General features: G+C 34.6%; 1 protein-coding gene across 1 annotated transcript in view; it reads left to right on the forward strand.

Annotated features, from left to right (window-relative positions):
• The window catches only part of LOC136827121 (uro-adherence factor A-like), a 60451-nt gene extending 53232 nt beyond the window's left edge, over positions 1 to 7219 (forward strand). Inside the window, exons 5-7 of the mRNA XM_067084881.1 lie at positions 1298 to 1472; positions 5658 to 5782; positions 6148 to 7219. Of these exons, the coding sequence (XP_066940982.1) occupies positions 1298 to 1472; positions 5658 to 5782; positions 6148 to 6275 (428 nt within the window). The 3' untranslated portion in view covers positions 6276 to 7219. The remainder of the gene's footprint in view (positions 1 to 1297; positions 1473 to 5657; positions 5783 to 6147) is intronic.
• Positions 7220 to 22757: the final 15538 nt, after the last annotated feature.

Raw genomic sequence — 22757 nt, forward strand, 5'->3', positions numbered from 1 at the left:
TTTGAAGCATGGATAGAGGTGATGTTATAGCCTTTGGTTCTAGGCACTCCACTGATGGAATATTGCAAGTAGCTGCTTTGCAACATGAGTTGTCCATTTTCACTCTACATTTTACAACTTTGTGTTACGAGTATCGTTATTCCACTTTAGAGTAGCAAATTCTAATGAAATGTTCGTCTTTATAATGCATACTTTGTATTTACAATCACTTTCCTGTTTTTATTAAAAGTTTTGTAGCTAGATTACTTTGCTTTTTAGTGTTTGAAATGGTTCTTAATTTGAACTAATATTACATTGATTACTGTAAGCAAAGCTCCTGATATTTCTAGGATACTTAGCAATGATTAGGTCAGAGAGAATCTGAGACATTTGCAGAGTAGCCCGAGCTCTCTTACCAACTGGATACCATGTGTTGTTGGAATTATCTAGTATTTATTACTTTCTCCACTAACATCATTAATGGTACGTATAATTATAAAGAGAATTATTCTTAGCTATTGTCGCAGAATGCAAGGAAAATAGACAAGACATAGTAAACACTATCAACAATAATTATCCAAACATTATGGTGATGATTAAAATTTTGTTTTCTTTATGGAAGTGATGAACAGAAACCATCTGACTGGCTAAGAAAGGCAGAGACACTAATGCAATCATGAGGAGGGAAAATACAGGAGAGATTGAATTTGTGTTATTTATAGCAAAATGATATACGTAACCAAATAAACGGTAAGAGATGAATAACACTTCGGAAAGACATGAAATTGATTCCGAGTGAAAATTACGGAGATGACGCGATTCTCTCATGTTACTCAAGAAGTGTGCCCCGTTGATACTGGCAGTATCATTTTATAATGGTGACGAAAATGCCATCAGTTTCTAGTTGTTGCATGCGCCTAATAAGAACATTTCATTGTTGTCTTTTTAAGAAGAAATATAACCTTCATGAGATCTGTTATGGAAATAAAATTCCAAAAAAATCTCTGGAGAGTTGCGACAGGATGCGAGATCGTTGATGAAACTATACTCCTGTTAACATGTCCCTGCTACTACAAATTATTGCTTCTGAGTTTCTGTAGATTGTACTCGAATCTCAACTGACTGCAGTACTTCATATGCCTCTTTTGCCATCTAGCACCGTTTCCCATAATGAACATATGTTGTAGTAGCTGTATTTGCTTGTTTTGTGCATAATGGAATCGTGAAGACTGCAATTGTGAAATTGAACAAAGGGTCGAATTTTTTTTAGCACCATTTTAGCCGTTGCCTTATACCAATAGTGAGCCTTGTCCTCCAGGTCTAAGAAGGAAAGAAGCACCAGCGAGTGGGAAATCCCCTTCCAGGCAGTGGAACCAGCATCACAAAGGGAAAGAGGATCGACCCTCGACGGCTAATAGGGACAAGGCTGTCGATGCGGAGGTGGACCAATTACTCTCCGATGTTCGTGAATACTTGAACAAAAAGTTAAACCGGTAAGAACACTTTGCATACAACCTTGAAATACAGTAAAATTTTTCTTTAAAAAATCTTTGCAATACCTTACCATGTATCATATCATTTCTTGTCGATATTAACATATTCAGGATCAAGTGTTGTTAAATAGTCTTAAAGAATATTATTTCATGTTAATACCTGTTGCAAATTACTTTTGAAATTTATTGAGAACAAAGGCCCAGATCTCCCACTATTAATTGGTTACTAAATTGCACAACCACACTAATTACACTCCAGTTTTTCTCTCATTTTGGTGACCAGAGAGTCCCATGATTCCACAGAGCAATAAACTCAGTCACGCAAAAACTTCTAGAAAAAGTTGTTGTGGTTCATAACACTGGAATTTTTTTAGTTTTCCACAAAATCGTATACATACAAAATTAATGTTTGTTTTGATGAATCACATTTAAGTAAAATTTGCAGTAGTTTTATTTGTTTTAGATTAAAGTAAAGTTAAGAATAATTAGAATAAATATGAGTAAGTGTATGAAAGGTTTAAGAAATGTTCTGCCCTCCACTTCAGACTCCAAGGCATCATTTATGAGTAAGTAGATGAATGTCCTATTAAAAGGATAGTTGCATTGTGAATTACTCCTATATTGAGTCTTCTCAATATTTTTTGACTCGCTTGAGTCATAAGAAAACTTGAGAGGACTCAACATACGAGTAATTCGCATAATGCAGCCATCCTGTTTAATAGGACATGTGTGTGTGTATATACATACATACATACATATATATATATATATATATATATATATATATATATATATATATATATATATATATATATATATATATATATATACTATATATATACACACACACACACACACATAAGGGCCGGAGCTGAGGCTCGAAGTATACATCACGAAGGAAGTAATTGGGAAAGGCATCCTCATCCTCTAACAGTTTATTTTCAATGCCGACGTTTCGCGACGAATTCCAAGTAGCATTTTCAAGGCTATAAAATATAATTTGCGAACATCAATAACAAATGAATTTATGGAGATATGCAATGGAAACAGCTCTTTATGCAGTAAAAATATTTAGAACAAAACACCTCATTCCAAGACAAGTCAATAATAAGTAAAAGGAGTTCACTAAAATCTTAAAACAACCTACTTATATGAAAGAAAGAGCAAGACTCACATAAATAAATAAAAACAGAGTGAGGAAAACCAGTTGCCCAAACTAGGCTATAAACAATTTAACTGAAGACAATGGACTATTTAAAGACGATACAGTCTTCTTGATAATTATGTATTCTAGGATGGTTAAGTCGTTGTTGTTCTGCACTTGGCCTAAGATGGAAAAATCCTTGCTGTCAATATAAGTTTTACATAATTTTGAGTGATTACGTATATTTGATTGTTCAGGATTAGATAACCTGCTACCTGTTCTATGACTTATGTCCCTGTGGGAATCTATGCGGACCTTCAACAGCCTCCTCGTGCATCCCACGTACATCTCGTGATCACATCCCGGGCAAGTATATTTGTAAACGACGCTGGACGAAAGCAGAGGACTGAGCCGCTCTTTGACTCTGAACAGAGGCCCTATTGTTAAGTGATTTTTCGGGATGATTTTCAGATTTAAAGCTGGAAAACTCTTTTGAATAATGGCTGTGCATTTTATCCTAAAAGTACCATCATGCACGAAAGGGAAACTTGCATACATCTTCAGTTTCGGCGCAGTCGATTCAGGTGTTGCTTGAGTCATTTTCTGCATTAGCAGTTTGTTTAGGGATCTGAAAAAAAAGTCGTGAAGGAAAACAGTTATTACTGAAATATTCCACTAAAAAGGATATCTCGTCGTGGAAGCTCATCCAGTTTGACGAGTGGGTATAAGCCCTATGGAGCAGGGTTAAAATAGAGTTCAGTTTAAAATTAAAGAAACACGAACTATAAAAATTCATTCCCAAACCAGTAAATGTATTTTTTTTCTATTCATACCTGTGTAAAAACCTAAGTCACCTGTGGAAATAATAAGATCAAGGAAGGGAAGTTTGTTATTTACCTCCTTCTCCATAGTAAACCTTATGTTTGGATGTTGCCGGTTGACGAACTCCAGAAAGGACTCTGCATGACATTCATAACGAAATAGGGAGAACGTGTCGTCAACGTATCTTCGATAAAATAGAGGGTGGAACTTAATTGGACATTCTTCTATTATGCGCTCCTCCAGGTAGCACATGAAGATGTTGCAAAAATTGGACCAAGAGGTGATCCCATGGCCATCCCTTCAGTTTGTTTGTACAAAATGCCATTGAAGACAAAGGTCGTGTCCAGTACGGCCAGCTCTAAAAGCTGTTTAAAAAACGTTCTACTAAAATGATTAAAAATTGCATCTTCATCAGTAAAAAGTTTGTTTAATTTTATATCAATAGTCCCCCCACCGGTGGAGGAGACAACCGGCAACATCCAAACACAAGGTTTACTATGGAGAAGGAGGTAAATAACAAACTTCCCTTCCTTGATCTTATTATTTCCACAGGTGACTCAGGTTTTTACACAGGTGTGTATAAAAAAAATACATTTACTGGTTTGGGAATGAATTTTTATAGTTCGTGTTTCTTTAATTTTAAACTGAACTCTATTTTAATCCTGCTCCATAGGGCTTATACCCACTCGTCAAATTGGATGAGCTTCCACGACGAGATATCCTTTTTAGAGGAATATTTCAGTAATAACTGTTTTCCTTCACGACTTTTTTTTCAGATCCCTAAACAAACTGCTAATGCAGAAAATGACTCAAGCAACACCTGAATCGACTGCGCCGAAACTGAAGATGTATGCAAGTTTCCCTTTCGTGCATGATGGTACTTTTAGGATAAAATGCACAGCCATTATTCAAAAGAGTTTTCCAGCTTTAAATCTGAAAATCATCCCGAAAAATCACTTAACAATAGGGCCTCTGTTCAGAGTCAAAGAGCGGCTCAGTCCTCTGCTTTCGTCCAGCGTCTTTTATACTTGCCCGGGATGTGATCACGAGATGTACGTGGATGCACGAGGAGGCTGTTGATGGTCTGCATAGATTCCCACAGGGGCATAAGTCATAGAACAGGTAGCAGGTTATCTAATCCTGAACAATCAAATATACGTAATCACTCAAAATTATGTAAAACTTATATTGACAGCAAGGATTTTTCCATCTTAGGCCAAGTGCAGAACAACAACGACTTAACCATCCTAGAATCCATAATTATCAAGAAGACTGTATCGTCTTTAAATAGTCCATTGTCTTCAGTTAAATTGTTTATAGCCTAGTTTGGGCAACTGGTTTTCCTCACTCTGTTTTTATTTATTTATGTGAGTCTTGCTCTTTCTTTCATATAAGTAGGTTGTTTTAAGATTTTAGTGAACCCCTTTTACTTATTATTGACTTGTCTTGGAATGAGGTGTTTTGTTCTAAATATTTTTACTGCATAAAGAGCTGTTGCCATTGCATATCTCCATAAATTCATTTGTTATTGATGTTCGCAAATTATAATTTATAGCCTTGAAAATGCGACTTGGAATGCGTCGTCGAACGTCGGCATTGAAAATAAACTGTTAGAGGATGAGGATTCCTCTCTCCCTATTACTTCCTTCGTCATGTGTATATATATATATATATATATATATATATATATATATATATATATATATATATATATATATATATGTGTGTGTGTGTGTGTGTGTGTGTGTGTGTGTGTTTGTGTATATATATATATATATATATATATATATATATATATATATATATATATATATATATATATATATATATATATATGTGTGTGTGTTTGTGTATATGTATATATATATATATATATATATATATATATATATATATATATATATATATATATATATATATATATATATATATATATATATCAATCAGAGGGAGAGAGTGTGTATGTAACATGTTTTGATGGTTAGCTTCTTGAGTATTTTATTGCAACGCTGGACATACCAAAGAAAATGAGCTGGCAGTGATTGTATCATTACCAAAATAGACTTACATACATACGTGCAATCCTTCTTTCTTTCTTTTCTTTCTTTTTTTGCCAGAAAGAACATCATTACGAAATAACAAATGTTCGAAATCTTAAATAGAAAAAAGCAATGTAATCCTTAGCTTTCTTCTTTCTCCTTGTTTCTGATATTTCTAAGCGTGGGTAGAGAGAACCCGACTGCTGAGGCGCCCTCAGCGGAGATATTCGTGGAGGGAAGCAACATCGAAAAGTGTTTTAAGGAGCGCCCATCCGTGGGAAGCAGGACCAGGCTTTATCCAAAACGTAATTACACATGCTGTCGATCTCCAAGTAAACTCTTACTCTGCCATAATCATAAGGATATTGTTCTCTCTAAACACTTGAACATTTTTGCAGCGATTCACCTCTAGTTAGGGTTCTGGTCAATATTCGTTGCAAGTCACTTTTATTTACTCAAATTAGTTTAATCAATCAGTTCCTCTTATCAAGATTTTCAACGCTTGAATTCTTGTCACAGTTAAATTACCGAAAGAATATTGTACTCGAACATTGAGAGAGTCAGCCATAAACATAAACAGAAGTGACCAACTATTGCCGGTAACAAAAGCCAGTATCTCATTTGTTTTTCAGTAATGTCAGTTTTATTCATTATGGTATTATCTTCACAGATCGTCCTAAACAAGAGGAGCAGCAGTGGCGTCGGCCAACACAGCCTACAAATCCTATCCTCCGAGAGCAACAGAAAATACAGAATTCCATTAGTGCAATCAACGCTTTACTCAAGCAGTTCTCTTGAGGGAAGGAAAAAATAGAAACGCTATGGATACAGATTTAGACAACATCCACCTTCTTCTATAATAATTTAGAGTCGAGGTACTTAACTAGTTCCACATTCTCGGAATTTAAAGTTAAGATTATGAAATAAGTTGTTAGTATCTGGTAAGAATAGTGTATAAACAGTGATAATTTTACGGAGCCTATGGCAGACCTTTTAACTTCCATGGCGTGAACACATGAACCTTGGGTGTCCTTCATAGTCAATAAATAGTGTTAGTCTCGTTTTGAGCGAAATCAAGTCAATTTTATTTTAGCCACTTTCGAGAGATATAGTCAGTTTTCCTCATATACTGTTTTCAAAATATTTCTAATGTAAATAATACCTTTATTACTTTCAACGACCAAGAGTCTTGTACTCCAAAAAGGACCAACCATGTTTATTCCCCAACGCATTAATGAAAGAGCCATTTTGTTACTGCTTTCACATAGGGCTATTGCATCTGTTGCTGGACACATTTCTGTGTTTATTTCTGTTTCTTTTTCTGTATCGCTTAAAACGTAAGCAATCTTCAATAGTTATACTTACTCTAAGTTCGGTATAATTTAGAGTTAGTGCAGAGTCTAGTCAGTTTTTTGTTAGTTAAACATAAAGGTTTAAGAGGACCAGGAATATTGTACCTTGTTGTATCCAATAGTTTTTCGCCATCTCAGTCCACCTAAGAAGGATTTATAGACCCATTAAATCCCTTTCTTCACCTTACATGTGATTTTTGTCTAGAATATTAATCTCTGAATGTACAAATCCTGCAACTTCACACATAATTACGACTTGAATGGATAACCAAATTCATTGACAGTATTGCATTTCATTACATCATGAGCACATACTGAACTTACACACACTCACACACACACACACAGAATACACGCCCACACACTTGTGCATACATATGCATACATACATACATACATACATACATATATATATATATATATATATATATATATATATATATATATATATATATATATATATATATATATATATATATATATATAGTAGTAAGACATAATTTGTCTTTTGGACAAATATTACTGAAGTCATTGGCATTCCATGCTAAGACTGTTTTCTATCACTATTTTGCATTTGTCTAAAAATATATACATATATATATATATATAATATATATATATATATATATATATATATATATATATATATATATATATATATATATTTGTCTTCAGTCAAACTTGCAAGATATACAATAATTGTGCTTATGGTTTCCATTTAATATCCAAAATTTATTATCAACAACTGTTTCTCGCTTCGTTGCGATATCTTTAGGACTGAAGAAATATTGTAGTTGTTGTTGTTGGATTAAGTTGGCCTTGTGGTAACAAGGGAGCTTGCGCCCTGGAGGATTATGATGTGGCCGGGCACAATTAGGGATGTGACATGACATGAAAGGTGAATTTTCGTTGGTTGGCATGACCCATAATCAGTTTGTAAATCCAGGAGGCACGTCATCACCTTCCTCATGCTTGTGGATGGCAGCTTTATTTTCATCAGGCCTTCCTGACGGGCCTTGATGTGGAGTAGGTGTGGGCCTGTCTCCTATGCCTTGTCGTATGCCTCAGATTCTGCTGACATCTATTATGGTAGTCCTGTTAGGAGGCATTTCTTCCAGAGCACGCAACTCACCTTCCTTAGGGCATCGATGTGGGAGTCCTGCGGTCTCCTGGGAAAGGAGAAAATAAAATCGGCAACTGGCTGTTGCAGTTTTTTTACTTTGCTCGATGATGAAGTTAAGGATCGATATCCCACTCGGAACATCCTGCAGGATTTGGCATCTTCCCTAATGTCTAGGATAATGAAGATATCATCGAATTGTCTACCTATATCTTTGATTTAGGGTGACAATTCTGCATGCTTGGAAAGTTCCTGGGCAGATAAAAGAAATATTTGCAGGAAAACTCATGCTAACAACACGAAAGCACGCAGTTATTCATTTATATCGAATTTAATATACCTTGGGAACAATTCACATCCAAAGGGGATTATGTTAGATAAGCTCTTCCACTCTGACCAGGATTCGAACCCTGCCCTTTTCCTCAAACATGGGTGATAGCAACTGTATTCTATCAGGCGTATATATACCTGTCGAATTCATGTTCTGTACTTTGATTAGAAATAAGTCCATTCCACTATGACAGCTGATTACTCAGTTTAGATCCAAGTTATTTTCTAGGTATAGTAAATTCAGGGTTACTGAGCAACATTTGGTTATATATGTCAGAATGGGAATTGTTCCTATTCCCTAATGTTTTGAACATCGTGCTACTTTTCTCATGCAAAAGGCAAACCAACCATTACAAGATAACACACCTGAGTAGTCTGTTTTCACATCAGCCCGGTCTAAATTTGGCGCACTGACGTCTCGTCTCTTTTCCGGGAAAACAATGCATACACATACACATGCGCACACACACGCACACACACAAACACACACACACATATATATATATATGTATATATGTATGTATATATATATATATATATATATATATATATATATATATATATATATATATATAATAATCACAGGGAAAAGGTAACACAAAGCGTAAACCCTTAATGGTTTCACTTTATTTTATAAGATGTCTTCAAGATGACTGATAAGAAGTGGAAAAGATTTAAATTATATATGCTGGGTGACAATACCATTGAACAAACAGATACTCCATCAACTATTGTTTAGAATCATTTCTGATTCCAATACCAAGAAAAAGTTTGATTTGATCAACTGAATGATATACAGATTAATGCTGATTTTAGGTTTGTGATTTGCTATGATTTTTACCCGGCTCCTTAGACAGCAGGCAGTTGCTGATCCCTAACAGCATTTTACCTGAAGCGTTTAAACTATGTGCAGCAACAGCTTAAAATTTTAATTCAACAGAGAATAGTGCTCTAAGAATTCGGCATGGCTATGGGACATCGTCGATCTCCACTTTTAAGCAATCTGCATATGGATTTTTTTTTTTTTTTCAGAACAGAATATTAGACAACATTATTCCATCCAATGTAATATGGTACATATTACAAGTAAGTTGGCGACATAATTCCATTTCGCCAAATATAAATGCATTTTTTTGGTAGACTGATAAAGTAGGAAACCATCAATACATAATCACATGTGCAACAGCTGTCAATTTAATCTGAGAGTCCTGTGTTTGATCCCCTTGTGAGTTAGAAATTTATTGACAGTTTTTCTAGGTAAACGAAAAATGACTGTGACCTTCCCATTTTGGCTCGCATTATACAAAGAAGTAGTAACTGGTATCAGATTTATTTTATCCAGAAAACTTTCCAGTATGTCTTCATCTGTACATTTTTATTATGGCCACAGCAATGTAGTAAGGAAATCAGTTTTCAAATCAATTTTTTAAAAGTATTATGTATATGCAGTCCTGAATATATTTATGACGAAATGGATGGAATGAGGGATACAGACAAAAAATTCGAATACCTGTTACCATTTTCGATCATACATTAAGAGCGGGAAAAGACTTGTGATAATATTAAAAGACACATATCACACAATAAACCTTTTTGTATTGCCATATAGTACTGACTTTAAAGATATTCCATTTTGCCTAAATGCATCAATGCAAAGCTAAGTCATGTGACAGTTTTTATATTGGCCAAGTTTGAAAACCAATGGAGAGCCGAATAGAACGGTAAGAAAATGTGTAAGCGGCAAACACAGAACGGCGGCATTTTCCTTAATACACTCATGCTATCAGTCGTATGTGTGCTGAAAGGATGGTTTGTTCTAGCAGCTTGTACGAAAAAAATACAATAGATTCCAAATATATAAAGAAAGATTTGCTAAGAATATAGATATCAAGCGAGGATTGTAGGAACTAGCTCCATTTATTTCAAAGGAAATATGTTAAACATATATATTCCAAGAAGTGTAGTTAGTCGATTTACAATGTCATTAAGAAATAGCGCAGGTGTGAAACTCACTTGCATGCAAAAAACAAGATTTGCCAGTGGAGTATTCGACCTTGCCCACAAAAAAGGTTAGGTTCTCTTCCTTATCCCAGCTGCTCATTTTTTTTACAGGCGTCTATTCGTTCATTTGCACTGTCACTCTAGTATGTATAATATAAACTTCTACCGCCATGTATGAATCCTCTTGAAGATATATTCACTAAAGAAGGAGAAACTATCCATGGCTCATACCTGGTGTTTCATTTTTCCGTTTACTTTGCATCTTAACAACATTTGCACCTGTGGTTTCAAGCATTTATATATTATATATGTATATATATATATATATATATATATATATATATATATATATATATATATATATATATATATACATATATATATATATGTGTGTGTGTGTGTGTGTGTGTGTCTGTATGGCTGTACATGTTTTCGGGGACGAAGTGTTTTACGAATACTTTTCTTGCATAATGCATCACATTTTCTAATTTCTGACATCGTCGAGTCAAGGCTTCGTTGTTTCTAACTTCCATGGTTGTCATGAAAAGTCATTAGAAAAACAGCAACTGCAAAATATTCCCACTGGTTTCTTTTTCTCTGCTGCATATATATGAGGATGCACTAATAGGTATGCTTTTCTGGATCATCAGTTCAGAATTTTGTCATCAGAATTCTCAGATTATTTCCCTTATTACAAATTGCAAAAAAAAAGGTCAGCAACAGAGTCAATTCCTTTTCCAATTTTAATATATTATGTAACTCCTCACAGACAAAAACAAATAGAAAACTGAAGCAGTGAATCCCGAGGCATAACGACTCAATCCCGGCAATGGGAAGGACATGATACAACAGAGCCGATAACACAGCGAAAAGATTGAGAACATTTTTCGTAAGGTCACCGTTCAAAGCAAGCAGCTATATACGGAGCTTGCGAGGAACAAGCTGCCACATACAGTTTTTCAGCATTAACGATACTGGTAGCAGTGAAATGTAGGGAAACTGAAAAAGATTGAAAAAAGTTTTATTATCTTTGATGACGCAGCAATTCAGATACCAGTTCAGTGATTACCACCTTTCTAATAAGAATTCTGGCCTTTGCTGAACTAGCTTTTCATAGTGATGCATATATATATATATATATATATATATATATATATATATATATATATATATATATATATATATATATATATATATATATATATATATATATATATATATATATATATATATATATATATATATATATATATATATATATATATATATATAGTATATATATATACATTATATTGTCACGATGCGTACCAAGTACCTGGTTATTACACAACTAATCTCAAAATTCAAAAATTTACCTCACTTCAGCCAGATACCTGAACTCTCATAATAATAGGAAATTATGACTGAGTACTCTAAAGGTAACAGTGATCCCTTAAAAAACTTATTAATCACTTGAAAAAATCAAACTCAGTTTATCAGAATATGTGTGAGGTATCAACAATTAAACTAGAACTATTCTAGAGTAAAAGGGCATCACTCCATCAAATAACTTAACTGTTTCCCTGGTCTTAACTCACTTTAGCAAAACTAAAAGAGCAAAACATGTTTATCACTTTGCGTTATGCACACATATTTAATCCTGTTCACTAGTGGTCAATAAATGAAACACTGTTTTTCTAAAAATATTAAACACAAAAATTTATCTTTAAATTCAAAATTTATAATTAGAATTCACAATCTGAAAATTTTACTATTACTTGAAAATAACACAAAACTTAATTAATTCTTGAATTAAATTATGAAACAAAACTAATTCACAAAAACTTTAATCCATCAGGAATTTAAATTAATCAAGAAAAATTTAAACTATCAAGAATTATTCAAGATTTGAAAAGAAAATCTTAATAAATGAAAAATTAAATCAAATATGCAATGTTAGATTACCAAGAAATATTTAGAATGCTACGTAAATAATTGTTACATCACAAACATAAGAAAATGTGAAAATATGAAGAGAGTGCAATCAAAAGAGCACACACAATTCCACAAAAGATTTATTAATAATAATTTCACTAACGCAAAATTTCCCTAACTTATTATACCATGGTATTAATAAGTAAAATTCACGTTACCTTACAGAAGTTTGAGAAAATTTTTGTAAAATCACTTGCTGCAGCTGCTTTTCCACAAAACACACTTTTAATAAGGCGCTGTTACACTTTTCCTACCCTCAGATCTCAAAAAAAAGCTAAGACTAGCACCAGTGACCACAATGTTCTATGTTAATTAATAACTTCTCTCTTTTGAAGAAAGAGAAAGAGAGAGTGAACCAGACAGGTCGGTCTCAAGAATAAGAATGAAACAGATTTCAGAATTCCAGTAGCACATGAAACAATTACATGACGTCATTAAGGCATTTTGGTTATGAGATACCAAAAGAGAAATTTCTAGAGGGAAGGTGACGTCACTCCCAGCAAACGTTTAGAACTCAATCGGGACATGTTACAAGAATCTTTCTCTCAAAGCGGCATACGTGATCAGAGCCATGTATGTAACTTTGTGAAATCACTCATATTCTTTTCGTATGGGACAAGGCTTTTACAGAAATCTTTACACTATCAAAACATACTGCAGTCGACTAATTATGATTGACGTGTTTTATAAACAAGACGAAAAACTGAGTTGATTTCCTGAATGAATCGGCAATTGTTATTCCAAACTGTCCTCATGTTAACCCAAAACAAAGCTCTCTCTCTTATCTCAACTAATGACGACTGAAGAGAAACAAATCTTCTCTGAACACACACACGTGTGTTCATACTACATTACTATTAAAATTGTATTATCAATTCTAAATCACGCTATTAAGTTATTTAAATCATTAATTCTTTTGAGATCTGTTATGATATTTCAATAATCATTATTATTATACACATAATACATGATAAATAAGAGAGTAAATATATCAAAATTATAGGAGGATATATGTATTACAAGGCAGTACCATGTATATATATATATATATATATATATATATATATATATATATATATATATATATATATATATGCAACGTGTGAGTGTGTCTGTGTGTAAGTATATTACATACCATAGTAAATTGCGTATATATGCTATGTATGCATTTATCCATACTTTTGTTAATTTGTCTTTACGCTATATACAATACCAATAGCATCTAGGAAATGTATATAACAAAACAGGGCAAGATCTGGATTTCCATAAATAATATCACGGGTTATCGGACGCAGATTTTTCTGCGTAGATATCCATGCTTCCTTCCCCAAAATTAGAACGAGTGGGGCTCTTACACATTTCAAAGATAGATTTCGTTCGTTCTGATTTAAGACGTATTAGCAGATTTCGGGGAAATGAATTATCGTTTCTTTTTATGTTTAGAGAGATTTTCACGTCATTTTCACTTTATTTTATCCGTAGTGTATTTACATAGAAGTACAAAAGGCGAGGCTTCTTCGGTTGAGTAATGTACTTTGTCATTTTGCTCTAAAATTATTAAATAGCGATACACAATATGCCATAGGATGATGATGTAAAATACATACCGCAATACCGATGTATTGTACAAAATTAAATATCATATATACGTGTATATACATCATTAATGAAACAAACTTCCGGTGAACAATGACGAAGGGATGACAGGTGAGTCAGTTTTCCCCTTATTTATAATTCGTATCGATGTTTTTGTAAATACCTCAGAGTTATAACTTTGATATTACTACCCACGGGAACGTAAATAAAAGTGATGGTTACTGTAAATAAGTGAAGTTACTTTAAAATAGCTGTATGAACAATATTATAACAATTGATGGCTTTGTCACCCCAAGTCGGTATTTCATTCAAGATGTAACAATTGTTTAATTGTGGCTCCAGTCAGCGACACTATACCAAAGCCATTAACAATGTCCTTGTATTACAGATCACGAAACGAATTTTACCACCAAAGTAGAGTTAGGTTGCTCTTTTAAGCTGTTTATTTACAGTATGAGTATGACCTAAACCTTCGTTAGGCTTAGGGTATGGAGACAAATATTTATCTTTTACTGATTTCCCCTAATATCTTATCAGTTCCAAAACCTGAGTGCGTCATACTTAATTCTCTCCTCATCACAATCAGGTGATAAACAGCAAGTTCGTCCCTTTGCTATATTCACGCTGATTGTCTGCCAAAAGGCTCTCATACTCTTGTTTTTAGTACCTCAAAGGAAAAGGATAGGTCAACAGGAAAAGCAGTTTTTTATCCTCTGTCGTCAAAAAGTGAGCTATGATGTATAGTACTTATAAGATTCCTTCCAATATTGTTGAAGGGTCCACCGGGAAAGTGATGTTCAGCCCTCTATATGAACCTTGTAACCAACAACACTAAACTGTGATACACATTGCACCTAAATATATATTTATATTGTGAGATTATATATCTTAACATATACTGTGCCATAATAAAGAATGTTATTTAGACTATCCGTTTTATTCATGTTCCTCGAGATGAGAGTTTTAGTTACCCAGAATCAGGTTTTTTAGAATTCACTCCATCCTAGCTACCCTTTTATTAGAATGCTTTTGCGTAACGACTGCATTTCAGACTCAGAAAAAACTAATTTTCCATGTGTAGCATTTCAGAGGTGTTAAGACATCCTTGCAATGAAACTATTAAGTTACTTTTCATATTTCAAAATTAAGAAATCTTACAGTGCTAGTATACGAATTTTAAAACATCACTCATTAGCGCCCGACCTTACTGCCGACATCATGAGACTCCAGCAGTAACGAAAAGGTAAGGTAAAAGACCCTTTCTTTTTTTTTATTTCATGTGGAAAGCTTATGAAATTTCCTTTCCTCTTACATTTTGACCCATAGTGCTTCTCTAAGGATATTAAATATATTGTTTTCGGAACGGCATTGCTCCTAACTTGTCGTCCTTTTGACTTGACTTCTCCTTCGATATTTGACTTAATGCATTTCTTAGCGTTCTTGTATAGAGTTATTTATATTTAGTCTTCCTTTCCCTTACCTCTGCGTTACAAACCAGCATGTAAAAGTTCTGCTGCTCTCCTACCCCCTTACAGTATATACCTGATTCAGAATCCATAAGCACCGTTACTACTTCACAGTGTCACAACGAATGAGAATAACGTAAGCCAGTCAGCCATACCAAATGCTTAAGCTGATATATTGTAATTTGAATCTATCTGTTTGCTTGTACACGACTACCTTCATACCATGGAATTTATTGCTAACATTTCCTCACTGAACATATATTTATAATGACGAAAATGTCAGCAATCGAGGAAACTCCAAAGTTGCAAGAGGTTACAGGGTGATCTGTGAAGAGTGAAGCTCAAGAAGCCAAATTGAATATAGCAACATTATAAGTAATTTAATACGCAGAACCCTAGCCAAGTCTTTCTCATTTAAATATGTAATTTTTGACAAATAAAAGAGTTCTACAAGCTTTGTTTCGAAAATCTCAATACGAAAATAAAATACTGTAGATGAGTTCTTATAACTTGTAATAAAAATAACTTAGGAAAAGCAAATGAAGGATTGTTATATTCAGCATTCTAAAAGTTGAAACAAAATCAGTTCTGAACATTAAAAAAATGCCCGGAAATATTTTACTCGCCAAGAACTTTGTCATCGTCTTCTCAAAAAAGATCCCGCTTTTTAGCAGAAACTGACGTTTTCTAAATACTTTTCACTTGATTAATTCCCCTAATTACAGGCCATTATTCCATCTAATAAGCGTAAATTTCACGCTGAGCTTTAATTTACCAGTCACACCAATTCCAAAACTGACATAATAGGTTTAAGTATTATTATTATTATTATTATTATTATTATTATTATTATTATTATTATTATTATTATTATTATTGATAAAGACAAATCTCTTTATTGGTGATTTGAACGGCTGACCTGTGATTTGACCGTTAAACAACTGAATCTACTTACAGTAGTCACTGAAGAAATAAAAGATAGAATGAGACCAGACATACTATTCCATGTACTTTGGTCAGCAGTTCAAATCCCAAAGAGGATGTTTATTTTTATCATCCATTTCGAAGTGAGATTCCTGTTTTTAATGCTTATTTCGCTTCATTGTCTTTAAGGAGAAGAACTGAATGTCTATTCATGGTGGTTGAGTGGGAAGTGGGTGAAACAATATATATGGGTCCAGTGGGCCAGCTATGATTCCAAATTGCTTACAGTAGACACAGCGTTGGCCTGGAAAATCACAGTTCAGTGGTTTCGTCTATTTTCCGGTCAGTTTGCATGTTGCATTAGAATTAGTAGCAGTGGTATTTTTAATGGCATTATTCTTATTAAAACCTTACGCAATGCCCAAATGTTTATGAATGGTGAGTACTGAGGAAAGGACATACAACGTTCAAAGGAAAACTGAAAACATAGTAGATTGTATAGTATGATATATTCAACAACCAGTGTACAAATCCCTTTAATTTGTTTATAACTAAATGCCTAGTTAGTGGAGGAATGAGGGAGGGATAAGCAGCAATGATTATTATAAAAAACAGGCACTAAATGACAGTCGAGGTTTCTCTGCTACATGAGCGAAGCATCAGTCTACCAGGTACCTTTTTTGAGTCTGGTTTGCCATGGGTGCTCTTCAATGAGATCTGCTTGCTTCATATTTTTATCACTTTCAAGTTTCTACGTCACCATTTGGTTTTCAGTTCTTTCCTCATCATTCAGTTAGTATCACTAAAATCACCAAAATGATTGTTCTAACTATTACATGAAAGTAATGAGTTTTTTTTTTTTTTTTGTGGCTGCGTGTTTCTTTTGACCCAGGGTCTACTCAGCCATCTGTTAGGTTTGCAGACTTTGTTGTTCTGATAAAAACACGGTTAAAGTTTATTGTCTGTTACTTTTTGTGATTCTATATGTTTACACCTGCTTCATTACTCTTATTCTGGCAGGAAGTGGCAGTTAGCAAAAGTAGACGTAGTATTCTTACCAGACTTATGTATTTTTTAAATATTCTCATACCACAAGTCAAACTGGAAACTCTATATCTCAAATCAAAGGTCTCACCCATCCAATAATTGAATTGGATAAATTTCTTTATAAGTTTAGCCTATGCCATCCCAAAGAAAACTATCAAAATCTGGACTATCAGTCGACCTTGGTTTCACAATTCACGTACTGGGATGCAGGGGGGTGGGGGCGGCATACCTTGAGAATCCCAGTTTAACATATGAAAACAAAATTGAGAATAATTGAAATAACAGATCTTTGCTGAAAATCTCCTAAAGCGAATGGAGTTTATGGCACTGCAGAGGGAAATTATGACAATGAAAACTAAAAAAACAAAACTGCTGAAAATAATTTAAATTCGCCATTGGGAGGACTAGTTGAAATCCCCCATTTTCGGATTTATTCTTCCCTTACTACCTGATGCTGGGAAACTGAGAACCTTCCCTGAGAAAAATTAATAGCTACCTTAAAGGGTCTTTGAGGAGAAACAGAATTTTTTATGTTCCTCTTTCTGATATTGGTCGTCTTGAAACACTTTCCACAAAATTTGCCTTTTCTCGATTTCCGATTCTAGATAACAAGGCAGCTGGAAATGTATAAGCTCAACTAATTTTTTTTTTATTTCTATTTTCTAATCAACATTTTCCCCAGACAGTAAAGATTATGCCATAATATACACCAAGGCTTCATCCTTCCAATGCTAATAGCACTTGGTGAAAAGTTGATCTTTATATCTCTGGATAAGTACCTTGAAACTAACACCCTAACAATCAGTAGCCCTCAGGAAACATTTACATACTTGTGGTGCCATTTGAGATCTAACGAGTAACATTAGAGAAACCATACTGATGGAAATGAGTCTATCCAATTGATTTTTGGGCTTCTTTTTAATTGATGAACTTACGAGGCTCTGTTCACAGTTTTCAACTGTTCCTGTCAACAAAGTGAGTCTAAGCCTATCTTGTCAGCGTGGCTCGTGGTAGTTCCTTTGACTTTAATCTTTACCAGAGGTATTAATTGGTCTAGAAAATAATATGGTACGACACACAGATGCATTGCAGCTATTCTCTCCTCCAGATGCAAAATGAAGCTGCTGAGGTATTCCAGATGAAAACTGAGACTTCATTCAACAAATTTCTCATTATCGAGTTATATATTATGGTTTATATATATCATATATATAAGGTCATAGATCTAATATATATATATAGTGCAGTCCTGGTGAAACAGATACATCAAAAGCCAAACTATATACTCTCGGCTAGCTAGACTTTTCCTATCGCCCTATTTCATGAGATCTTACTTCAAGTTTTGCATGATATACCACAACTTAACGTCTGTTTTCCCTGCTGGCATGGGTCAGACGGGGTCACTTGATAGCGTTATTCCACCCATACGTTAGTCAGGTTTCGTTGTGCTAACATCGGTTATTTGGGACGGGAGTTTTAATGCTGGCAACCCTTACTTAGCAACTTAGGCACTTGGAATGTTTATCGTATTACCGTCACTAGAGAGACAACTGACCAATGACCCACGGGGCTTTCCTTACCCTTTCAATGGGATCTGCTGAAAAAAGAGAATGGGGCAACCTACGTTTTATTGATTTATTTAGCTGAGAGAGAGAGAGGGGGAGAGCGTGAGTGTTGTTAAGGAAAAATGAAAAAATTTTATTGATTTCTCAAGCTTGCACGGAGAGATGCGGTTACTAAGAAAATTTTGATACTTAATTTATTAATGTAAATTGAGAGAGAGAGAGAGAGAGAGAGAGAGAGAGAGAGAGAGAGAGAGAGAGAGAGAGAGAGAGAGAGAGTTTCGCAGTTACTCAAATATGCTTGGATATATCCAGATATCCGGGAATGATGTGTAATTTAAAGAAAAGCAAGAGAGGTCTCTATCCATCTCACTCTGTGGTGAAATACGCACGACCAATGCCACCAAAGAATTCTCGGTGGTCTTGGCACGACCTCCACAGCTCCACAACCCAAAATCACGCTTACTGAATACTAGGCATTACCTTTCACTCTGGAACTTGCTTTTCACAGCACTTGAAAATATAACACCTAATGCTCCAGAAAAATAAGTATTGTTCATGAAGTTATCTCGACAAAATAATATATTTCTATTGAATTAATGGCATTTTTCGCAGATACTATAATTTTCTTTTTCTCTTCAGGTAAGCTTCTCAGGAATTAGGAAAAATTATCTGCAGATATCAATAGTTTTAAATTTTTTGTTCTATCTTTTTTTATATAATGGGTGTTACCAGTTTCCTTGCATCGATAACTTTTAGACAAGAATGAGTGAGCTAGTAGTAGTCTCTTTTTTCCAACAAATAGAAGTACATATTTTAAGGAAATTTCACTGGGCGACCAGATGGATATTATGATTTGTAATATGGGAATATTATAGTACTGTTGCCGAGCGCCGTTGGCGTGAGGCATAAAACCAGGGTGTCTGAGGTGGGCGCTCCCCCAGCTGGGTCCAGGGCAGATCCCGAGCCAAAACTGTTAGTGGGATTTGAAGGCAACAGAACACATTTCCATTATCAAAATTACAACTGTAAGATACTCAAAATTTTATGATTAAAGAGGATAATTTCATGTCCAAACCCTGCCACAAAAAAACTGATAACCAACCTTAGCCCTTGCCCTCCCTCACAAAAAAAAAATGGATTTATTACAACTGTTGTAACTTTTCCATTTCTTAATAATTCCTGTCAATTTTGGGGATTCGTCTGTTCGCCCAGCAGTCAAAAATTCTTCTGACTAGGCGACAACTTTTCTTCACTGGCGACCATTTGGTCGCCCAGTTATAATGTTGAAATATGCACTAACAAATAGTAACTATGGTTTAAATCATTGTCAGAAAACATATTCTTGGTTATCTACCACGAGGCCTATTTCAGTAAGGAATTTCATTGAACGTCCTTAGTACCTCATCCACTAATTATTTCTTACTACTTGCTTTGTTGAGAATCCCATCCAGAATCTGTTGATGTGCAATGATGTTACACTTTCCATTATCAGATGTCTTACGCATCCTATGTTGTGAAATTGTGGAATGCTCTTCTTAGCAGTAAAGGGCCCCATAGACGATTAGGTTCCGTACTAACTCTGGTATCCGTGCTGCCCATAGACATTCCGATTTACTTCAGTTTGCCGAAATCTGGTAGAGCGAGGAAACGTCCCCTTCGCTCAGTGATGACGCTATAGACCGCTCTCTGGCAACAGAAATTGGAAAGTCCCAACGAAAAAGGAGAACCTGGATTAAGCTATGGTTGCAGAAGAGAAATGAATTATCTCACGATTGTTTATTTAATGAACTGAAATTTTACCCTGGTGACTGGTTTAATTACTCGAGAGGTACGAGCAGATCTGACTTGGAATTATTGTATATGGTCTGTCAAAAATTGCCATTTATTCCCCTTGAATAAAATTTCCTAGTTTTCTTGAATACTTATTTTGATGTATTTCCCAGTTTCTATGAAAAAATGCGTTGATGTGATTGTTTTGCTCCACAGAAGAAGCTTTTTATTATATTAACTATAGCAATGAGTTTGTATAAATTATTACATTGATATTTAAAGTAGTAAAACACCTTTTTCATAATTTATCCATCTCTATAAAATTAAATGACGTCTGATTGCAGTGTTGTCAAACTTCTTCCTGTGGAGAATGTATATGTTATTTTCTTGTTGTAAGGGCACATGCCAGTAGTTTAAGCTTGCCTTCTGGACGAAACCTTTTTTTTTTGTATGTTGGGTTACGATTAAACAACTTAATGTTTGTGTTTTAGTTGATGGTTTGTTACGTAACCCTGTAGTTTTGTAGATGTGACAACTGTGCTATCAATGTACTGCTCTGGTTTTCTTCCAGGGTGGGAACATGAAGCTCTGCCTGTTTCGCAGCATACTCCAGAAAGGCAAGTTGTAGAAGAAATTCTCGTAAAATCCAGCCCCATCACCTCGTGAACTGTCGTCGTGATTGCAGTAATTTCTTCATAAGAATATTCTGAAATCCCCCATTTTTTTTGGCTATTTATGTTTTCCTCTATCGAAGTAACGTAACGTTTGTAAATTTTGCAGTAATATGTTAATGTTTTCTTGCTTCTTAATGTAACTTGGATGATTGTTGTGTCTTCAAATGTGATTATATGTATTAAACTTTTTAAATGCGTATTTGTGAACCAGTGTGTCTTAAAAGAATTGGTGCAGGAAATATAGTTGATTGTTCCTCAACTGCACTTTGTTGGAAAGAATATAATGTTTCTTGACTTCGCATGGTACATTAAGTAAGTTAGTAAACTCCTCCAGCACTGTAACTTGAGTCTCATTCAAAGCTAGGGCAGGAAGACTTGGGTTAGATAATCGTACCGAATGTAGACTAAAACTTTAAGTTTCACCACATTCTTTACTGGATTATAGTAGTGCTTTGCTTTGGTCCTTCGAACGAACCGGATGCCATAACGATTCACAAAAGGATTTTTTGGATGTTAAAGATAATTTACGATAAAGTTCACGTTGGTGATGGATGGCTATAAAGTCATTTTAGTGTAGCTGGCGTGTCCAAAAGTTATTTGGTGAGCAGGGTAGGTATTGAATTGCAGGTGTTTTGCCAAATGTCTATTGTTTATGGAGTTTATTATTGTTCGTATTTAGTGATCACTCTGTAAAAGAAATTCTTGTTGAATTTCGTATGCATTGTTTGTTTGAACTTAGGTTTCGTGACCAGATGTATTTTGTGAAGTGATGAAGAGCACGTGGTCAGAGTATCTATCATTTTCAGTGAATGTTATTCGACCTATAGATAAGATTAGTTATATTTTCAATCAGGTTTAGATAATTTGCCATACATTTTGATATTTGAGCAAGTTTCTTATTGATCCATTTAACAAGATAATGGATTCCAAGATTAGGGAGTAGTTATTGAAAGGAGGTGTTCATACAAGATTTTGTGATGAGGCAGGTAACTGCATTGGTGATACTGATACACAAAATCGACCCTTGTAATGTATGAACGTTGTCTTATTGAGGTCTGCGACGTTTGAAGATAGCTGGTCTGAAGTGTGACGATTATTTCACAGGATGATGAATATGATAGTTTATGTAAGTTATAGAGCAACTAGATGTGTAAGGAAAGCTATTGCTGCACGAGAAAACTATGAGCGAGATTGACACAGGAGATATAAATCAACAGCCCCCTTTGCCCTCCTCCTTCGGCTCCCATTAACCTCTCCCTCCCCTAAACTCCCAGCAATTAAGATACCTGAATTTAGCAATTGGGAAGAACAATAGCTTGCATTTGGATATATTTAACCAGTTTAGTTCACGATCGTATGGTTATTTCCAATGTGATTAAGTTTTCTACCCTCAGAGGCTAGTTTAAAGGATAACGCCAACTAAAGCCATAGAGAAGGTTTGCCTGTCACTAATGCCAATTA

This window comes from Macrobrachium rosenbergii, chromosome 41 (assembly GCF_040412425.1).
Source record: "Macrobrachium rosenbergii isolate ZJJX-2024 chromosome 41, ASM4041242v1, whole genome shotgun sequence".
NCBI lineage: Eukaryota > Metazoa > Arthropoda > Malacostraca > Decapoda > Palaemonidae > Macrobrachium > Macrobrachium rosenbergii.